Source organism: Rhea pennata, chromosome 18, assembly GCF_028389875.1.
Source record: "Rhea pennata isolate bPtePen1 chromosome 18, bPtePen1.pri, whole genome shotgun sequence".
In the NCBI taxonomy this organism is placed as follows: domain Eukaryota; kingdom Metazoa; phylum Chordata; class Aves; order Rheiformes; family Rheidae; genus Rhea; species Rhea pennata.
The window spans coordinates 3,880,335-3,901,659 of NC_084680.1; the positions used below are offsets into that span (position 1 = coordinate 3,880,335).

General features: G+C 46.8%; 1 protein-coding gene across 2 annotated transcripts; it reads left to right on the forward strand.

Annotated features, from left to right (window-relative positions):
• Nucleotides 1-8,305: 8,305 nt before the first annotated feature.
• Nucleotides 8,306-20,873, forward strand: ZMYND19 (zinc finger MYND-type containing 19). Of its 2 annotated transcripts, XM_062591194.1 has the most exons (6): nt 8,306-8,467; nt 8,735-8,794; nt 10,591-10,697; nt 15,344-15,484; nt 16,301-16,481; nt 17,574-20,873. In XM_062591194.1, the coding sequence occupies exons 1-6, from the start codon at nt 8,417-8,419 to the stop codon at nt 17,715-17,717; spliced, it is 684 nt and encodes a 227-aa protein (XP_062447178.1). In that variant the 5' UTR covers nt 8,306-8,416; the 3' UTR covers nt 17,718-20,873. The 2 variants fall into 2 exon arrangements, with proteins under 2 accessions (XP_062447178.1, XP_062447179.1); XM_062591195.1 differs by lacking the exon at nt 8,735-8,794.
• The last annotated feature ends 452 nt before the right edge of the window (nt 20,874-21,325 follow it).

Below are 21,325 nucleotides of genomic sequence, written 5' to 3' on the forward strand. Positions count from 1 at the left end.
GGATGAAATGGCTTTGACTAGTACCTGTATTAAATACTAGTTGTAGCTTAGTGCTCAGGCCTGTCATCCTCACGTGTAACTATTCAGCTGGCATTCCCAGGGACTTCAGGAGCTAGGACAGCATAGCTTTATGTCCCTACAGTATGTAGTTTGGCCTTGCCTTTAGCTGTGTCAGTACTAGTAGGAACGTCTGGCTTAGATGACATTTTTTTCCTCTAATATAGAACAGATCTTTGTTCAGCATTTTTTCCTGCTGGTAAGCAGAGGTCTTTGATTTTCCTCTGGTGACCAGGACAAGTACCCATAATGTTGACTTTGAGCTGTGTTTGTCTTTTGTGCTTTCTTTGCCGCTGGAGTAGAGTGAGTCCCTTGATTAGGGTTGAAATCCTGTCGTCTAACCAGTCTTAAAGTTGCAAAGGGGTCATGTCTCTTGGGTCTCCGGATTTCTTCAATGTTGATACTGGCAGAGCTGGGTAAAAAAGCTATATAGCTGTTCTCTACATCATATCCTCCAGTTCCTGATGTATCCTCTGAAAGAAAATGCAATACAAGTGTCTCAGCATATGGGTATGAGAGAGGGGCTGTATAAATCCAGCACCAGTATTTATTTAGGAGCAGATGATGCAACTTGTGTAGTGTCTGATATGCCCAAATCCTAAAATCTAGCTGAGCCACAGAACTTGTGTTCAGTAGTGGATATTTTGGTTGCTTCTGCCAATTGACTGCACTGGGCAGGAGCGTCAAATTGTATTTTATCTGAGGCTGACTGCTGCTTGCAGCAGGCAAAAGATGTTTAGTGTCAGGCTAATGGCATCTTCTGAAGGAAGGGCAGATTGTTACCCTGAAGATATTGAAACCCTTGGTAAGGGCTGTCCTGCCCCCTTGCAGTATGGATCGTGTGTTTAAGTGCAGATATTGAAAAGCGTGGTAAGAATAAACGAAGGTTCAGCCTTGCTTAGTCAAAACTAGTGACTGGTGAAACTCCTTTTGTAAAGTAAGGGACCTGCAAGCACCATCTACAGGGATCTAATCCAAATGACCTCCTCCAGTTAAGTGTTAGGATCTTCTAAGCTCAGCTACTATATACTTAACCAACTTTTCTGGGGAGTTTCCTGTGTGTTTCAGGCCTGATGCTGGGAAATCATTGCATTTCAGAGACTGTTTGATACTCTGGTCTCAAACCTGAGAACTGTCTACCTGCTACAGTGATACTGATGGTTTCCTCAGAGACACTGGGGAAACTGTTCTGTTTCCAGCAAAAGCTGTTTGGGGTGTTTTGTTCTATTTTTTTATTTTCTGTTGGGGCAGCACAGTGCAATGGAAGAGGCTGTGGAAAGCTCTATTGGAAGTGAAATTATGCTGGTGTTAAGAATGCTTGACTGTTTACAAAGGTATAATGATTGCTGGCTACTTCTAACAGAGCTTCCAGAGGGGGGCCCTAGACAGCAATGTTAATTTAGCTGTATTTTCCAATGGAAGATGGACTCAAGTTCTTCTAAAGATGCCGAGCTATATTAGCTTTAGTACACGGAATAATGTTCTGCAAGGTATGTTTTTTTTCTCCTCTACAATGCAGTGACAGTAGCTGATCAGCTTTTTTTTTTTTTCCTACCACTGCCTCTTCACTGCTGCAAATAACTGAAAATTGTTCCTTTTAGTCAGTATTTTCAGCCTTAAAGTAAAATTTCCTGGCTGATGTTCTACCCTAGCGAACAGGACACCCACTGATGTAATGCACACCACTTTAGGAAGTGTGGTGGGGTTTTGCTACTATTTTTTGGAGAGTGTAGGGACGAGTGTGGTACAGGAACTGGCAGGGATGGTAGAACTCATCAAAGAGGGTCTTGATTATTTACCTAGGTTTGAATGTATCAGATTCTCTTGCAGAAAAAAGCCAATATAGCAGGGAGGTGAAGTTGGCTGTGCTTGGGAAGAGGCTGCAGTTGTATCATACGAGCTAGGTGCTGAATGACCTGGAGCTCCTGTGAAATGAGAGAGGAAAAATCTCAAGCCTCCAAATCTCAGCACAAGTCAAAGTGGGAAGGTGTGCAGTGGCAGCTGGGTTAGGCTTCCAGGAAGTTACTTTGCAGCATGTGCTGACCACTGTTTAGTAATGTTCATTTCTAGAATAATGCAAGTAACATGTTACTCCTCAGTGTACAAACCACTCTGCAATTCTTAAGCAGTTACAGTTGAAGGCTACTTAAGATGCTAAGCAACTGTGAACCAATTTGAGGAAGCTAAATCTTTGTTTGCTCTAGCTTAAACCAGAGGTGTGGATCTACTGGCTTGGGCTGAGTCTTCAGTGTTGCCTCTTTTGGCACACAGCAGTCGTACCCTAGGAAGGTATCTTAGCATAAAATGCATGTTATGTTAGCAGTGGGATCTTTAGAAATCACCTGCGTCTGCATGTAATTCGGCAACAAATAAACTGCTGCTTTGGCAAGTCTGCAAGTTCATGTCTGTTCTGCTTCTGTGTTAAAATGGCTTGCAGCAAAGCAGGTTAAACCTCACGAAGGTGGACACCGGGGAAGGAACATGAGAAGTATCCTAGCCTGTCCTTGAAAGATTCAAAATGTGAGGCCTGCCAAAAGAAACTGCTAATCATGTCTGTCTTCCATGGTCCTGCTGTCTCATCTGAGATGTTTAATAAAGCAACAATTCTGAAATTTCTCATTTTGCTCACAGACAGAAGTGAGATGCACAAATAACAGTAAGAGTTGGCAGGATCTTTGGAGAAAGGCTGAGCTTACAGCTCAGAGGAGAGCAAGTGGTTGCTGGAGGGAGGACAGGCATGTGGAGGAATTTGGGCTGACCAGTGCACTCACTTTTTCTGAGGAGATTGAGGTTTGTCCTTTCTTTCCTGATGAAACTTGGGTGTGCTGCTGTGGTCGTTTGGGTGCCCCAGAAGTTGAGGGCTGGCTGTAGTGAAATGGGGAAGGATTTTTTTTATTTATTTATTTTTAACTGAAATTTGTTTTTATCAAAGTGAGCAACCATGGCAGGCATTTTTATATGGCGCATCCCAGCCCATGACTAGTGGAGAAAGGTTTTCATCTTCTCTGTGGAGAGAGGAGCTCAAACCTCCCTCCCCGCTCCTAAGGAGAGAGTGACCAAAGCTGAACCCAAATGTGCCGCAGAAATCACAGTGCATAGCAGCTCCCTGCAGAACCCACAAAGTTTCTCCCACAAATGGTTTTGGGAGTGTCTGCTCCTCTACAGCATGGAGTGTTGTCTAGGGCAGCTCTGCTCATGGTCCAGGGCTCTTGCTGGCCCATCTTGGCTCCTTTGCCTGCCCTGGGCTCTCTGCACACAGGCAATGCAGAACTCTTTTGCAGCTTGTTTAGCTGGTAGAAGCAGAAAGCAGAAGAGCTCATGGCTTTGTTCTCTTTAGATTTTTCTCCTGCTTTTTCTGAGGCAACCAGGGAAAACAATAGTCAAAAGGAAAGCTGAAATCCCAGTCACTCGCCATCTTTAATTCCTTGGATTGGGAGCTGATTAGATTTCAAGCTAGGGATGTTGCTTTGGTACCATCTGGATCAACATCTGATGGTGTTCCCTGCTTCTCTGTGCCATCCTAAGCACCTGCTAAACCATACTGGGAAACTGAGGTGGATTCAGTTTAAACTAGCAAAAATGATTTTATTTTAAATCAGCCCTCCAATCTGTTTCATGATAAAATTAAAAACAGACAAATGCAAAGTCCTGGCCTAGGACAGAATAATCCCAAGCAGTGGTACAGGCTGGGGGCTGATGGTTAGGAAACAGTTCTGTGTTGACCATGTGTCAAAGAGAGCCAACTGCATATTGGGCTGTGTTAGCAAGAACATAACCAGCAGGTCTTTACTCCAGAGGCCACATCTGGATTCTGAGACCAGGTCTGTACTCTCCAGTACAAGGAAGGTTTTGACAAACTGGAGAGCTGAGCGGAGGGCCACAAGGACAGTCAGGAGGCTGGAGCATGCTGTGTGCAAAGGAGAGGAACTGAGTTTATTCAGCCTGGAGGACAGAAGAGTAAGAGAAGATTCTTGTCTTCAAAGAGAAGTTAGAGAAGATGGAGCCAGACTCTTCTTGAAGGTGCAAGTGAAAGAACAAGAGGGAAAGGACACAAGTTGCAACAAGGAAAATTCCAATTAGATAAAAGGAAAAACAAAATCTTTGTGATAAGGGTGGTCAAACAGTGGAACAGGGACCTAGTGGGGTCTCCATCCTTGGAGATATTCAAAACTCCACTGGATGCAGCTTTGGCAACCTAGTCTAGCTCTGAAGTTGGCTCTGCGTTCAGCAGACGGCTGGGGTCCCTTCCAAGTGAAATTATGCAGTGATTTTATGATAAAGCTGCACAAATGCTTGTATTGCCTGAGGGTAGAAATGAGCAGCCTGGGTGGCGGAGGATTACACCATCTCATTCAGCAGCAATTTTAGCATAAACATGTTTAAAGTGTGTGATGCGGCTGTTAAGGACCCCCCACCCTCTCTGGTGCGTACCCTGAGAGGCTCAGGAGCTGTCAGTGTTGTGGTCACCCTGGGTTGTCCTTTACTCCAGGCAAACACACACTGTGGGTTTTCTCCTGCTTGCCAGAGCTGGAAACAACTGGGAAAAGGGTGGTACTACCCTGCCAGTGATTCATTTTTTTCCAATTCAGGCTTCTTGGGAAGGCGGCAAAGGGCTTGTTAAAGATAGTAACAACTTACATTGACTTCACTCTTTAAATCCATCATCCTGACAAATGGGTTTTTGTGCTGAAGCCAGAGCTTTTTCCCAGTTTGATCTGCACCTTCAGAAGAAAAGAAGGAAAAACTGGGAAACACTGAGCCCTCCTCTGAGGAGCCCTTCACCCTGGTGGCTTTGTGAGCTTTAAGGAGAGTCAAGGGCGGGGGGGGGAAAGGGGCCAGGTCCAACGTTGGCCAGCGGGTGGGAGCTGCTACTGGTGGGGTGTCCACGCGGGACCAGGACCCGTCTCTCCCCGCCGAGCCAGTGAGCGGCACCCCACGGTACGAACCTCTCGCGTTGGGGCGTCCTCGCAGCTCCGCCGCTCCCAGCCCAGGGCGAATCGCTGCCGGCAGCAGCGGGGGGCCGTTCCCAGGAGGACGGGCGCCCCGTGTACCCGGCAGAAGCGTGTCCCCCGCGCGGGCTGCTGCGGCGGCGGCAGGCCCGGGGCCGTCACCGCCGACGCGGGGGGACGGCTGGCTCCACGCGGAGGCCGGGCGGCCTGGAGGAAGGGCACAGAGCGCCGTGACATGGGGCAGGCGCCCCGCGCTCCGCATGGCAGGCGAGGCGATCTCCAGGGGCTGCGCGGGGCGCCCCGAGGAGAAGGACGGGCCCGAGGGGGACGCGGCCGTCGGCCTCGCGCCGAGAGCGCGGGAGGCTGCGCGGCTCACCTCCGCCGCGGGCCTCCAAGCAGAGGAGCAGGTGGCGCCTCCTGCCCGGCTGCTTCAGGCGATCCAGGCAGACGCGACAGGCGGGAGCCCTCGGCTCCGGCCGCAGCCGCGGGCAGAGCGGAACCGTCACGGGCAGCGGGGTCCTGTCGGGGAAACAGGGGGGCAGCGCGGCTTGGCTCAGCTCGGCTGGCGGCGCCCGGCTCTCGCGGCGGGCCGGCAGCCCTGGGGGGAGCGCGAGGCGGGATGCGGGGGGCCGGCAGCCCCGCGGGGAGCGCGAGGCGGGACGCGGCGGGCCGGCAGCCCCGCGGGGAGCGCGAGGCGGGCCGCACGGGCCGGCAGCCCCGCGGGGAGCGCGAGGCGGGACGCGGCGGGCCGGCAAGGCGGGCGCTGCCCAGTCGGTGCTCTCGGCTTCTGCCTCGCGCAGCCCAGAATTACCAGCAGCGCTGGGAAAGCTGGCAGGGAAACGGCGGCTTCCAGTGCTGGCAGCCGTTCAGGTAGTAGCTGGCCAAATGCTTGGTGGCTTTGTGGCCGTGCTCCATGGGGGCCCCGCTCCGCGGCGTGCGCGGGGGCCCTTCGCCCGTGGCGACCTCGCCACAGCGCTTTGTGAGGGCTGGCGCGTTCCAGGGCTCCGGGCGCTCGGCCGGCGGCGGCTGGGGGCCGCGGCTCCGCAACCACCCCGAAGCAAACCCTCAGGGCGGCCACGCGTCGCCGGCACACGTCGGCCCCGAGTGCTGCTCTGGTTTGCTTCCCCAGCCTGCACAGTCTCCTCTTCTCCCTGTCCCTTCCCAACCGGGGAGACCCCGATTCCCGTTCCTAAAGCCAAGCAGAAGAGCCGGTGCCACGAGAAGCTGAAGCCCTTCGCATCCCGAGTGAGGTCCCCCCGCACCGAGCACTGAACCGCTGGGTCCGGACAACAGCAGTATCGTGCGCTTCTCGGTGCTATTTTGCTCTTTTAAAAAGCAGGCCCCGATCACCGGAGAGCCCCGGTTATCAAAAACGAAGCGCGCCCCCTGCTAATCCCGCATGTATATTAATTGATTCGTTGCATGTCTTCCGTTCCTTTCCAGCTGATTTGCCTCTATCCGAGGTTCGATTTATTTTTCTCCCGTAAAGGCTCTCAAAACCAGGTGCTCCTGTTACCCCGTAGATGTTTTGCTTCAAAGTCAGCTATTTGCTTGACTTTCTCGTTAACCGGAAAGACTTTTGCTCAGCAGGTCGCAAAGGTTGGTTTAATGCAAAGGTTTGCTTAATCCCAGCCGGCAGGATGAACGCAGCCGGGCCGGTGCCCCCACGCACGGGGCAGCGCCGGCAGGGCTAGGTGTTCCCTCAACCGCGCAGGGTCAGCAGCTGATGAAGGACTGCTCCAAAGAGCTTTCTGCCATTTGCCCAGCCCAGCGCTGTAGCTGGGAGCAGCTGGGGTTTGCCCCTCTTCCCGGTGATTGCTCCGTTGCAGAAATGAAAAAGTTGGTCGAGCTTTGTCTTCAGATTTCTAACATTTGTCTCCATTAGCTGCTCCTTAGCTGTGACTGTAGATCTCTGGCAGTGAATGCTCTGCAAGTCCTTTTTTTCTAATGAAATAAATTTTGTGAAAGAAGGAGCAAGCTCTGTGTGCCAGGAATTGTCACTGCCATTCAGATGTTCATCACAGTTATATCATGGAAATAAATAGTGGTACCCTTGGCTCGTGCTGGCCAGGACTGTGTGTCGCTTCAGCTGATGGAGCCACAGATTGAGCCCTGCAAGAGCAAAATGTGTTTGAAAACCCCCTCGCTGAAGGTAAGGGCCAGGTGTGGCAGGGCTCTTGCTCCCGCCCCAGGCGCTCTCCACGCCGCACGCAAGTTTGTGCAGAGCTGCCCGTTTCGGCAAGCCCGGCGACGGCCGGGCCCCCCCAGCGGCACCGGCGGGGTTTCTCCTTGTTCCTAGTAACACACGGGTCATTTTCTGTTTGCTCTGCTCTCTGCAGGAAACATCTTCGCAAGCATTTTTTGCCCCAGAATTTTCCCTGCCCTTCCCCTGGGATAGAGTTTGGGGCCAAGCGTTTGGCAATTTGGGCACCTGGGGGTTTTCAGCGCAGGAAATGCAGGCTTGTGCCCCGGGCTCGGGGGCAGCTGGAGCTGGAGCCCCCGTTGCGGGCTGAGCCGGGCCTAACCCCTAGGGCTGGGTGTGCGTCAGCTGGGCCGCCCCGAACAGCGCTTCAGCCCCCGGCCCCGGCTGTCCTGCCGGGGGGGCTCGGGCGCCTCACACGCCTGGAGGCAGCTGCAAACGGGGATTAACTTCCCAAACAGGGCCAGAAAACACGGCCCGCCGCGCTGCTTCCCGGCCCGGGCAGCGCTGGCCCCGCTCCCCCGTCGGGGTGCAGCTTTTTAACGCAAGCGGTGGAGCCGCCCAGCTCGCTCGGGCACGAAGGCGCAGGGGGGACACGATGCCCCCGGCGGGCACGGGCGTCTTCTCCCCGCGTGGCCACGGGACGCCCCGGGTTACGGCACGGCCGCAGCGATGGGGCTGACCGCTGCCGGTGGGGCGAGCGGGCGCCTCCCGGGGGCCCGCCAGACCCCGCGGGCACAGGCTGCGCGGGTGGCGGCGCGCCGGGGCCGGGCCGGGCCGGGCCGGGCGCCCCGTGCGCGGCGGGAGCGGCCCCTTTAAGCCCTGCCCCCCCGGCCCGCTCGCGCTCTGCCCGTGTTGGCGGCACAAAGCTTCCCGCGAACGTGACGTCAGCGCCCGCACCTCCCCCCCCCGCCCTCCTCGGATCCGAGCCCGCGCGCGCGCGCGCGCGCGCGCGCCCGCCCCCACGTGACCCCGCGCCGCGCCGCTCGGCGATTGGGCGCGCCGGCCGCGTAGTAGGTGCGACGCGCCGGCGGCGCGGGCTGCCATTGGCCGGGCGGCGGCGGGTGGGAGGTGGTGCGCTGCCCCGCCCCCCCGGGTGTGCGCGAGGCGGCGGCGCGTGGCAGCGGCGGTGGCGGCGGCTCCGCTCCCGCTCGCGGGCTCCGAGGGGCGAGCACAGGCGGCGCCGAGCCCGGCCCGGCCCGGCCCGGCCATGACCGACTTCAAGCTGGGGATCGTGCGGCTCGGCCGGGTGGCCGGCAAGGTGAGCGCGCGGCGGCGGCGGCCGGGGCCTGAGGGCGCGGGGGGCGCGGCCGGGCGCAGCGGGCCGGGCTCGGCCGCGCCGGGCGGAGCGGAGCGGAGCGGCCGCCCCGGGGGGCGCGGGCCCCGCCGGCGGCGCCGGGCGGCCGCGAGCGGCGCTGGCGGCCGCGCTGCCCGCCGTGCCCGGCCCGGGGGCGGGAGGCGCGGGCCGGTGGCGCGCCGGACGCCGGGGCCGCTCCGCTGACGGCGGCCGCCGCGCTGTGTGTTTCAGACCAAGTACACGCTGATCGACGAGCAGGACATCCCGCTGGTGGAGAGCTACTCCTTCGAGGTGAGGCGGAGAGGCCCCGGCTCCCCCCGCCATCCCGCCGCCCGTGCCCGCTCTTCTTCCCCACTCTTCTTCCCCCCGAGCCCAGCCCCCTCCGCCCCCCTCCCCGGCGCCCCCCCTTCCCCCATGCCCTCTTCTCCCTCCCTCTGCTCCTATTTCTCCCCCTTCGCTTCTTCCATCGTCTGCTGTGTTACTGCTTCCCTTGGCGGGCTGCATTTTTTTTTTTTCCGTCTGCTAATCACGATACCAGATCCTTTTTTATTCCGCTGTGAGCGAGAAGAGTGTGAGCAAAACCTCTGCTTTCTCGCCCTTAGCTTGTGTGGGTGGCGATGCCCCGTTGCTCTGTCCTTCGGGTCCAGCAGCTCCTCTGGGGTCTTTGCCGTGAGGCTGGCTCACTATTCCTGAGGGTGGAAGTAGTTGCAATCTGTCAATGATTTTTTCTTTTTTTTTTCCCTCCTTTGTGGCATGCTTAAATAAAACTGCTCGTGGATGCACACTGACAAGCAATAACTTTTCTACTTTGAGGGGGGAAAAAAGTTTGAAAATATAGAAATAAGTGCGAATTTCAAACAAGAAGAGTTCCATTTCTTCATTTGTGAACAAGCACTAAACTAACTGAATTTGTTGCATAGGTTTGTTTCAGCCTTCTACTTGTATATTTTTTTGAAGTCTTTCATAATCTCTCTTCCCTTATTTGGTGTGTAAAACTTAAAAAAAACTTCATTCTGCACATAATCTTGCACTGGGAAAACATCCCTTATTTAACTTACTATGGGACCAGAAAAATGTTTTCTCTTGGTATCTATTCTCTTTGAATAGATAATCAAGAGTCTCATTCTACAAAGACTTAAAAAGGAAAAGAATTCTTTATTGTGAAGTCTTCTAAAACTAACTTTTTTTTTCTTTTGGAATGGGGATCACTTTTTGCTTAGTGCCCAGCACAGTGGGTGCTGCAGAGTTGCTGTTAGAAGCTTAAGTACTGCGGTAGTGCTCCTACCAAGAAAAACTATGTTTGTTCTTTCCTCCTCTGTGGTAATTAATTTGTATGGTAGAGGAGGGAAATGAAGCTGGATGTGCAAGGACTTGGTCTCGTTTCACAGTAGGTTCAGATCAATCAAAATCTACACTGTCCCTGAAGGGAATGGACTTGCTCTTCCCCTAGCTGTGTTTCTGCCCCACTAATGCTTCTGTGGCTCTGCAGGCGGTGGATCAGAGAAATCTCTGTCTGAAAACTCATATATAAATTTAAAATATATATAATTTTTAAGGGAAGGTGAGAAATGTGCTAACTTATGTGGCAAACTGTCCCAGGGAACAGCAAGAGCATTAGTGCCTGCACAAGGTTATGGAGCTGAGTGGAGAAAAGAGGGCAGGACCTCTCCTTTCACTAGCAACCTTAATTAGATTGGTGTAAAGCAATACTGGAAACAAAGCCTTGGTGACTTGCTGATGGCTGTACATAAAATCTGTGCCAGAGCAGAGAATGGATCCTGGCCTTACAGGCTAACAACTGGATTGTTGTTGTTCTTTGTCCAAGTGGAACTGCTGCTGTGCAAAGCCTTTTTTCTTCCTTTTCCCTTGCATCTTCATAAACTACAATAGCAGAGCTTTTTTGTCTCTCTTGGAGGTTTCAAACAACTGAAATTCCATTAAGGTTAAATGACCTGTATCTTATATAATGGGTTTCCTATGCCTGTAGGAACCAAATACTAAATGTTGGTCTTTTGTAGATCCCCAAAAGCATGTGCTCTGCCACTCCATGCTGCATGTTCTCAGTCACAGTCTTCCCTTTTCTCTAGGCTCGGATGGAAGTAGATGCTGATGGAAATGGTGCTAAAATATTTGCTTATGCATTTGACAAAAATCGTGGAAGGGGGTCTGGCCGCCTGCTACATGAGCTGCTTTGGTAGGTATAGTGAAGAGAAATGCTTCAAGGTTCGGTAAGGTGCAATTTGCTGCCGCCAACTTGTATGTTGTTTATTTCTCTGCTTGTGGTGTTTTGAGCCTCCTCAGCCTCTGAGGAGGCTTGCAGCTACACTCATTTGGGAACCCAACATAGTGGGTGCCATTAGATCTTATTATAGTTCTGTTTTGCACTGACCATTTAAAGAGCTGAGTCTCTAAAAATATTATAGGTGAGTATAATTCATGCAGACAATGCTGAAATCTGAAAATTGCTATTAAAACCTTTTGGGGGTGTGAATTAGTTGATGAAGACTGACCTTTTGGGTTCCATTTGTCCTGTGATAAGCATGTAACTCACTGGCACTGGTGAAAGTTGGCAGAGTACTGGAGAGAGATAAAACCTTTAACTCAAAACTTTTGGATTTTTTGTTCGGCCTTCTGGAAAGCTAAATGAAACAGTGCTGATGGTACTTCATATCAGCTGCTGCTATTCCATATTTAAGAATCATTGCTTGATATTCTTTGTAGTTAACGCTCAGAGGCTGACATAATCAGTTGTAAGAGGTAAGTATTACTGACTAATTTAATGAGCTATTAGTTTGCTCTTTTTAGATATGTTCTTCCTGAAGAGACCTGAGTTTAATTTTGTAGAAAATAGGGGGAGTGCTGGAAAGAGCAGTTCTGATCTTTAACAGCCTTTTTGGAGAAATGGAGCATGTGCTCTATTCAGTTTCATAACTATACCTAGAAGTCACAGTGCTCAAGAGTTAGCTGTGCTTGCTTCATTGTTTCAGGTTACTTTTTCTTCCGCAAATTAGTCTCTGTGCAAGAGGAGGGAGGCAGGAAGAATATCAGATACTCCATCTTATTATTGTTATTTACAATCTGCTTCTTAAGAGGTGCAAGTTAGCATCCATATTTAATGTTTAATCTTGTTGCACATGCAATGTTAGTGAAAATTACTGTAGTCAGCTTCCTAACATACTGGGTAATTCAGATTGTCAGCTACTGCTAACTGTGAACCTCATACAGTAATAATTGCAGTCTATAAGTAGCAGTAACAGTACCTTGAAATTATTCCTGCTGACTGTTGAAGGCTGTGTAGACGATGACAGTCCAACTGTCTGCTTATTACAAAGCCCAGTCATTGCCTCTTCTGGTTTGTTTTACTTGCATTAGGAAATAATTCTAATGTTCAATTAGGTAATTCAAATTGAGTGCCTCTAGCATGCAGTGATGTTAAAAAATCTGAGATTGTATGTGTAATAGGGATTTTTGAAAGTCACACAGGCAGGGTGTAAACTGTCATGCAAGCTGATCTGCAGTTCTAAAGTTTCAAAGGCAAACTCTTTGGCTAGGAAATACTGAGGATTTCAGCTGTCTCTGTAAAGTTAGTATGATCCCTTTAAGGGTGTACTTTTTAGTATGATCTTCATCTACCAGGTGACAAAAACTCAGGTTAGTATACTTCGCTGACTGAGCCTGCCCAAGTATTTACAGAAAGTCTTTTGGCTACATGTGCTATGCAGTTATTAGCTCTCCTAAACAGAGTAGCAACATTGTTCATTTTTGCTTCTGTGAAGTGGGGGCAGTTTGAAAACAAAACAGTGATCTTGTATTTTAGTGGAAGGCTATCTCCTCTGTGAGAACAGCGAAGATAAAGATTTTGGCAGCCTTTGAAAGACAGAAGGGAGGGCAACAATAGTCATTGCTCTTTCCATTGCCAGCCTTGCTGCTTGGATAGATTAAATGCTAAGAACTTGAATTACAGCAAGTAGGAGAGTGTAATTTAGCTTCCTTCCCTCTTTCCCCTCCCCATCCCTCCAAATCATCCCAGTTTTAAACTGGGAAAAAAAGTAAACCAACTATGTGCTTTTGATTTCAGATAAATTAAGTGTGCATGTTTTGGGATGCTCTTGCAAGTAAAGCTTTTTATTTAGCTAGACATTTAAGTAGGTATCACTGTTCAGGCAGTAAGCCTTCAAAATAGGAAGGTTATGGCTGCTAAAGCTGCAGCAATGACAGGATTTTCTCCCACTCTTCTCCCCAGGCCCTCCTACTGACCTCTGTAAAGAGTGAACTGCAGTACTAAGTGGAAACCGCTATCTGAACAATATACATTTTCTTCTGCAAATATTCTTTCAGGAAGAGCTTTCTGCTGCTTCTCTTGTGCTTGCTGTGTTTTCAGTGTGGACTATTAGCTCTTCCAAAGCCACATTTGAGTATCTCTGCTTAGCTACCTACAGAATGCATCTGTCATGGTCTCTTGCATTCTTCTCACTGTTTCCTGTGTAGTAGTATCATCTTGCTGTCTTTTGACTGAGTCATGTACATGCGTTGGGAGGTAAAACATACTGCTCTGCAAGAGAGTTGGCTGCCTTAGCGAGGCTATTTCTCTTCTGCTTTATTCTGCAAGGGACAAGGCAAAGTTCTACTGTGAGACTATTCTACATTACACAATTATCACTAACTTTTGGATATGGTCCATGTTGCACACTAAAGTGAAAAACAGGTTTAGGGAGAGGGGTAGGGCATACTTGTTCATTCAAAGGTTGCTCCCTTATGCATGGGGAAAAGGGATTGTCCTGAAGTTGCTAGTGCTGCGTAATTCTGCTGTCTCCATCAGGTGGTATAGTGTTAATGCTTAGTGGTCATCATCAAGGCCCAACCTCCATGTCCACTTTAAGCAATCTTTGCCACCTGAGGTAACAGAAAAACTGACAGCAGACTTCTGTGGGTTTATGCAAAGTATCTGAGGAGGATGGACTTGGTTTGCTAGTGCATTTTGTAAGTAGTTGCTTATGAGAGGTCATTGGTATAGATCCAGGCTTTGTAGGAATAGTGGTAGGCACATGCCATTCTGCTGTAACTTTCTAGTCTCCCTTACAATCTGTAATAATCCTATCTTTCCCAGCTCTGTCCTTTCTTAAACTCCTTTCTTTTCTTTTCCTTTTTTTTTTTTTTTTTAATCCAGTCCTTTTCAAAAAATGTTTCTCAACTTGGTCTTAGTCTTTTCCCACAGGTATGCTATCTGTTCTGAACTTATTCTCCTGGGTTTCATGTTCGTATGTATCCCATGTTTCTTGATGGTGCTTTGTTCCAGTCTTGCTCTAAAAAACCGTAACTCCTTCCTGTCTGTCTAATTTGTTCACCTTCATCTGTTTGGATCCATGTACTTTCTTGGTTCTCTTTTTTAGTTGTCAGGGTTCTTAGCTTCCTTTTGCAGGCCCTCCTATATACATAACTCAAAAGTAGCCTTTTTTTTCCAAGCCTAGGTTTTTATTCCTTTTATCTTCAGATAGGAGAGCCTCTCTCTGTTCTATGGAACCTGCAAGATACCCTAACAGGAAACTCCATACTCTGTTATTGTGCAGGGTTGCCATTATAGGAAAAATAGCTTTGCCCATGAGCTGTGTGTGGATGCTGCATGTGGTGTCTCCAAAGGCATTTTATTCATTAAATTTTAGGGAGTTCTGGGGCATATGCAAATTGCAGGGTTTTTTTCCCTAAGATGCATAATTTGGCCATATCTGGATGTATTTGAATAAACTATATTTTTGATTTTTTTTTCAGTCACACTGAAATGAATTTTCTTGTTCATTTGGATAATGCTAGAACTTATTAAAAAAAAATCCTAGCAGCTTTTTTCTTGAACCTGGACTAACTGTGTTGTCTTAAAATTTGATGAGTCATTTGAACTGTTGAAATGTTCAGTGAACACTCAGCTGTCAGTCTTGCATTATCCTTCTTGGTTGCTACCAGTATGTTGTCTTTGTGCTGTAAATTCAATATAGATTTTGGCATAACAAACTTGTACTAGACACATTTTCCTTCTTAGCTTTAAACTCCAGGTGATGTGGGAGTTCCTTCAAGAAATGATAGAGACTTGTCCAGGCATACAGATGCTTGTCAGTGGACTTGGTACTTAATATAGCAGAGAAAGGAGAGATGAAAGAAGGCTAGAATGGGAAATAAGTGTTAGAAGGCAGTAAGAGAAAGTAGCAGTAGGACTTAATATGCAGCTGTCCTTCTTACTAATATCATTACTTTGGTTTTGGGCAGGTTTTGACAGATGTCTCTTGGTCAACTGTGGGGTCAAGAGTCAACAGGCTTGTGTGTTATGTACAGTTAGTCTAAAAAGCATTTGCCTACTCCCTGTTTAAACCTCTGTCCTGTCTTAAGCAACAGCCCAAGTAAATAACAAGCTGATTTCACACCAGTGCCAAACTTGCATGTAAATGTGTCTGAATTTCCTATTAAAATAATTTGACCGTATTAATTTCTTTCAAGTCTGCTCTGGGGAACAAAGTAATTGCCTAGATGCTTTCACAGAAACCGGAATACCAGTTTCTGGAACTTTCTTTGCAATATTCTTCCAGTTAAAATATTCTGTGATTGTCTTTTGAGTCAACCCATTTATAATGGGAATGGCCGCCTGAAACAAATCTTCTAGGAGTTGGTAATATCTGAAATAGTCATCGTCAAACTTGGGATCACCAACTGACTACAGTGACTATTTGACTATTTCAACAACAATAGATAGCAGACTAGTGGGCTGCTTATCTTCTGGAACTGGTGGTATTCTCTGCTTTGAGTAATGGAGTTTTGTTTATTCACTGAACTGCAAATTGTTTGTGTTTCCTCCAGGGAGAGACACAGGGGAGGGATTGCTCCGGGATTTCAGGTGGTACATCTGAATTCAGTGACAGTGGACAACCGCCTAGACAATCTGCGCCTTGTTCCTTGGGGATGGAAACCCAAAGCTGAAGAAGTCTCCAGTAAACAAAGGTACTTCAGAATTTGGCATTGGGATGAGGGAGGTGGCCACCTGGGGGTGAGCTTCAGCCAGCAAAGAGCTTAAATATCTGAAATTCTATTTTATTTTGACCTTAGGTAATTTGACTCATACACTGTAGCTGCTTTGCATGGACGTTAGGTTAATGCTTACTGTTTGTGCTAATTATGAAGGGACAATACAACTATAGTGTGACAGAGGCCCTGCTGTGCTTGACGTTGTCACCACAGTAGAACAGTAAACCTGCATTCTCTTCTGCTTGAGTAATAGTATTTGGGTACTCTAAATTCAGTCTGAAGTTTTTACCAGCCTGCGACTGTCATACTCAGGCATCAAAATTCTAATGTTGGGATGTATTTGTTTTCTCTATGGCATAACCCAAGCATATTCATGTTTGGCAAGAGACCTATGGACTTAATATCATTCTAGAAACTTGATGGTTTTCTTGAAACACCTGCAGCACGCCTAAGATGGAGATATTCCTAGCTTATTAAACTGATTTTGAGAAGGTGTAATGAATGGCAGTGATGCCATTCTAGCATGTGGTCTGTGGGAGTTCAAGAGCAAGGAATGGACTTTAAGGAATTTATAAATATTTTTGCTTGAGGTAAATGTTTCTTGATAGATATTCTTTATGCTTTTAGGCTAAAATAACGCTAGAAAGATGCTATATGTGAAAAGAATGCATAGCCTTAGGCTTAACAAGTTAAATACAATGTTAACTTTATCTAACTTATAAGTGAGTTGGAATTAATTACCCTTGGTGCTTTCTATGAATTTATGAACCAAATGTGTACTCATTTTTAAAGGGAACAAAGTCTGTACTGGCTGGCAATCCAACAGCTTCCTACAGATCCTATAGAAGAGCAGTTTCCTGTACTGAATGTAACACGCTATTACAACGCTAATGGGGATGTTGTGGAGGAGGAAGAGAACTCATGCACATATTATGAATGTCACTACCCCCCATGCACAATGATTGAAAAACAGGTATGTTCAGAAGAATCTACAATAAAATAAAACACAGGCTTCCTCATGTGTTCCTTAAAATGTGAAGTTTAAGTGTTCCGTGCAGTTCTTAACAGGGATGTGTGTTGTTTTCATTTTTCAAGCTTGGGTTTTCCTTGATATAAATTTTTAGATATTTTTTCTGACATATTTAGGTTCTTATCTGTTCTTTTATGTAATCCTTTATGAGGATTCAATATGGAACTGCTTTATCAAGGCATAAAAAATACAGAGATTTTAGCTGTCAGTTTGAAAGAATGTCATTTTGAATTGGAACAAGAAATGAACTAGTGGTTTGGTGGGAGAAGTGCAATTGCTGCACTGTGTATGGAAAGATAGGTGGAAGCATTCCAGATCTCTAGCAGACACAACTTGAAGGAGCAAGCAGCTGTATAAGAGGAAGGAGAAAGCAGTGGGATCAAAACAATAGCATGCCTGACGTTTCCTAAGAAGAAAGTGAAGTTGGGTGTCCTTTACACAGAGGAGAACTGGGAGGAAAGCTGTAATCCTCGTTTTCTGTTGTAGGCAGACACAATCTTGATTAAGACGGGCAGAGAATGAGATGTCCAATAGCTGTGTCTCTTTGTGAAGCAGCTGCCTTTATGTATGGATAAGAGGGGTACTTCTTTCATTGTGCTAACAAATGCTGAGTAGGCTAAAATCGTTGTCTGTACTCTTTTTGGGGAATGCCCTGCATTTGGAAGGCTGTTAGCTTTCATTTGGGCTTGCATTAGAAAGCTCCTTGGATAACCATAAATTTGGCAGTAGTTGAGCGTGTGCTGCCCTCATAATCACTTCTGAATTGAAGACAAAACTTAAGCTGGCTAAAGAGTAGCATATGAGAACAAATGTGAAGCTGTCAAACACTAAGTCTAAGCCTATTAAGCAAGAGCAACTGCAGAATCAGACTAAGGCAATCACTTAATTCTTTTGATGCTCTGAAATTTTTGATGGGATGTTCATATTGTGATAGGCAGATAAAACAGATTTGATCATAAACCTATGTGGGAAGTGATGTAGAGGTGCTACTTTGTACCGAGCAGGCTCACTAATGCTGTCTTGTGTTTTTCTTAGTTACGTGAATTCAACATATGTGGTCGATGCCAGGTAGCGAGGTACTGTGGGTCACAGTGCCAGCAAAAAGACTGGCCTGCTCACAAGAAACACTGTCGGGAGAAGAAACGGACCTTCCAGCAAGAGCTTGGACCAGAACGATGACCGGGTGGCACAGGCCTCTTAGCAGCAGGATTCCTTCTCAAAGGCATTGGACTCTTGCTTTTGCACAGTAATGACAGACTGCTTATTGAAGCCAGAGGCACTGAAGAAGAAAAACCCTGTGATGCTTGAGCACAACAGCTGACTGGACTGAGCCAGCTCTGACTGGTGCTGTGGAAAGGGATTGGGTCTACCCTTCCAGTATTATATTCTCAAGCAAAAAGACTACTGTAGAGGCTCCAGGCAGGAAGCTTCTCATTATTTATATGTTAATACGTTTGTAAACTCATGTACAGTTTTTGTTAGAAATTCTTGATAGGACTCATTAACTGTAATGTTCAGATGAGAACACATTGCTGGCCTGAAAGTTTTAAAAGAAGTCCCACAAAAACCTGTCATGTAGCAAAAGCTTTTCCTCCCATGTGGCTAAAAGTATCTGTGGCTGTGCCAAGGCCAGGAGGCAGGCTCCAACATCAGCAGTTGCTCTGGAGAACTCTGCATGGAAGTTATATTAAAAAAAAAAAAAAAAAAAGCAAAGTAAAGATTGGAATGAATCATTGTCTGCTCTGTAGTTTTCTCCCATTCCCTTCCAGCTGCTTTCAGAGCACAGTCACACTTGGCTGTTGGAAATACCTAGTCAGTAGGAACCAGTGTACCAGAAACTGGAACAGTGTAAGGGGCCATCTGGGATCTGTGCATGTAGTCAAGCTACTGTGTCACTTCCTTCAGAGAAGGGCTGCTAGACATCATGCTTTAAGCAACTAGTATTTTTAGAAAACAGAATTGGCTTTCTTGCTATGAAACCTTTGTATATGAGGTAGTTTTAGGGAAGCTCAGGTAGTAGACAGTGGATGTGGTTGCCTTCAAGGCTTCCCTGTAAGCACAGAAAATACTGCAGTGATATGCAGATACGTTTGAGTGATCTAATATTTCATAATTTGGGTTATTTATTCATTTAAAGAAATATCAATCTGAATCATTTTCTGAAACATTTTTATAAGTATAAAGTAAAACAATATGGGAGGAGAATTTGGCTTGCAGACCGCAAGCCTGCTTTTCTTTTCAGACAGTGAATTATCTGAAAAGGTGTTTTGTTTTGTTTTTTTTTTCTTACCCTTAGAAATGTAAGGAGTATCAATTGAGTTTCCCGAAGAACTAAATGGATAATTTAGTAGTAGGTGTTAGTCTCACTTCACAGTAGCAAAATGTGAAATGCTGAATGCTTAATGCAGCCTTTTTCTGAATGCTTAGTGAAATAGGTGCTTACAAATTTTTGTAAAAGCTGTAACAAATTCATTTTCAATCACAGTTCACTTTGCCACTTCATGTTGCAATGTTGGTCTTGCTTGTATTCAGCTTGTTAGAAAATCACTGTCCTGGACTTCCAGTGTTATATGATGTTTCTAATATCTGCCCAGGAAATTCTTACTTATTAGTGTAGTGGACACTTTACATGGCTTTTTGTAGTTTGGCTTTAAACCTCTTAGGAAATTAGAAAGAACTTCAGAAGCTCCATGCGGGAAGTTCTCTTGGTAGGCACATAGTAAAATTAAGGCTCTTAATACATAGTGACACTAACTTTTCTGTTCAGGCAGCCTAATACATCCTTAAGTATGAAGAAGCCAAGCAGGACCTAATCAAATTTTCCTATACTTGGTGATTTTTAAAAGAAACATTCAATTTAGTTGCTTTAAATGAACTGTAGAGTTTTTTGATGAAGGCAAAATGGGGTGTAAGGTATACTTGTATTCAAGGTAATCTATTTAAAAGGGCATAAATATTGACTCCTCTACTTGTCTTTTTAAAAAGCTGGTATTTGTCATGCCAGTTTTCCTGTACATGTACTACCAGTAATCATTGTTACCAAATGGAGTCTTAGTGAGTTTAAACACCTCTGCAGCACTGAGCAGGAGAAATGGTCTTGGATAGTCCTAATGTTTGTAATGTTGCTGCAAGGAGAAACAAAATGCAAGGAAAGGCAGACTGCAGCTGAGGTCCTGATGGGAAGATTTCTCCTGAGCATCAAATGAAGGGAATGAAGGAAAGGTGATGCTCATGCTAAAAGGTCTGCAAAAAAGGGTGATGGGCGCTTAAGGTAATCCTGATCCTAGTGAATGGGAGAGGAAGGGCAATGGGAGGAGGGGATGAAGGAAGTAGAAAGTGATAAGACACCACTTAGGTTAGGGGTTTTATTAGAACTATGAACAGAATGGAAAGTAAGAAGTTGCCAGAACCAAACTGTATTGCTCAGGCATCCTGAAAGGATTTGAGGATGAAATAACACAGGTACTAACTTTGTGTAACCTTTGACTCAAGTGCTGGAGAAGAGAAGTGGGTAAGGGGACTCTGACCTTTGAAAAGTCCCATGACACTGTAGTAAGCATCTTGCTGTCTTAAGGACATTTTTCTACTAATTAGTGCAAGATGTTATGTGATCAGTGATTCTGGCAGAAGAGTTCTTTAGAGAGGAGACTTTCTCCTTTTTGTAACGGGTGTCAAACTTCTTTGATTCATTGGAGTTCCTTAAAGGTACCAGTTACGCATGAACATGGCAGCCCTGCTGATGCAGCCTGAATAGTTTTTCAGAAGACTCAAAAAGGTCCCTCGTAAATACCCCTGGAGAAAGTAGGTTGATGTGGATATCTTCATATGGACAAGTAAATAAAAAGCACAGTCAGAATGCATTACTCTCAGATTAGGGGATATGGGGACTGTGCAGGGTTTTAACATACTGGTAAAGGAGCTAGAAAAGAGTGATGAGTTAAGTGGCAAAAGTAAATTATTTAAGTCTAGTATTGGTGAGGAAAAATGAAGAGAAAAGGGAAGACTTGCAAATGATTTTGATCCTGAATGACTGGGTGACAATGCTGGATGAATTTCAATGCAAATAAAGGTAAAACTATGCATGGGTTGGAGCTGGGAGGAGGAAGCTAAAAAACCCAAACTATGCCTGCCTTGATGGTCTCTGAGTATGCTATTACCATTTAGTTAGAAACAAGATCCTTTGACATAAATTAACAGCAATCAAATTATCAACAATTATCAACAGTCAAAAAAAGGAATTCCGGGTTAGGAATTACTTGGAAAGAAATAGCTGGGAAAGGACAAAACAGACTGTCAAACTGTAGCATTAAAGTGCCTGATGCACCTGTTTCTTCAGTATTGTGTGCAGTTTTGATATTGCGGTCTCAAAATTACAGAAGAATTGGGAAGAGTTCAGGAAAAGAACACTGTTCACTAGGAAAAAAATTCATGGAGAAAAATGCAGACTATTAAATGCTGAGTTCCCACCTCTTGTACCTGTTGGCTAGGCTGGGGAAACCTCATGATTTCTGAGTGGTTCAGCTTGTCGCTGCAGTGGAGGACTGGGTGCTGGTCAGTGCAAAGTAGGCTTGGTCTTGGGGCTGAACAGCTCCTGCATAAGCTGATGTATTTGTCTTTGGGACTGCTGGTACTAAAACAATTCCAAAGCATTTTTCCCTTGTATGTGGCTCAAGTGCTTGGTCTCTTCATGCTTCTCCCGTTTTTCCACTCCAAGAGTCCCATCCTGTTGCACACATGTCCTGCCCGAAATCTTCCCAGCTTGTCAGAGTTCTGGGACTTCTGATGGA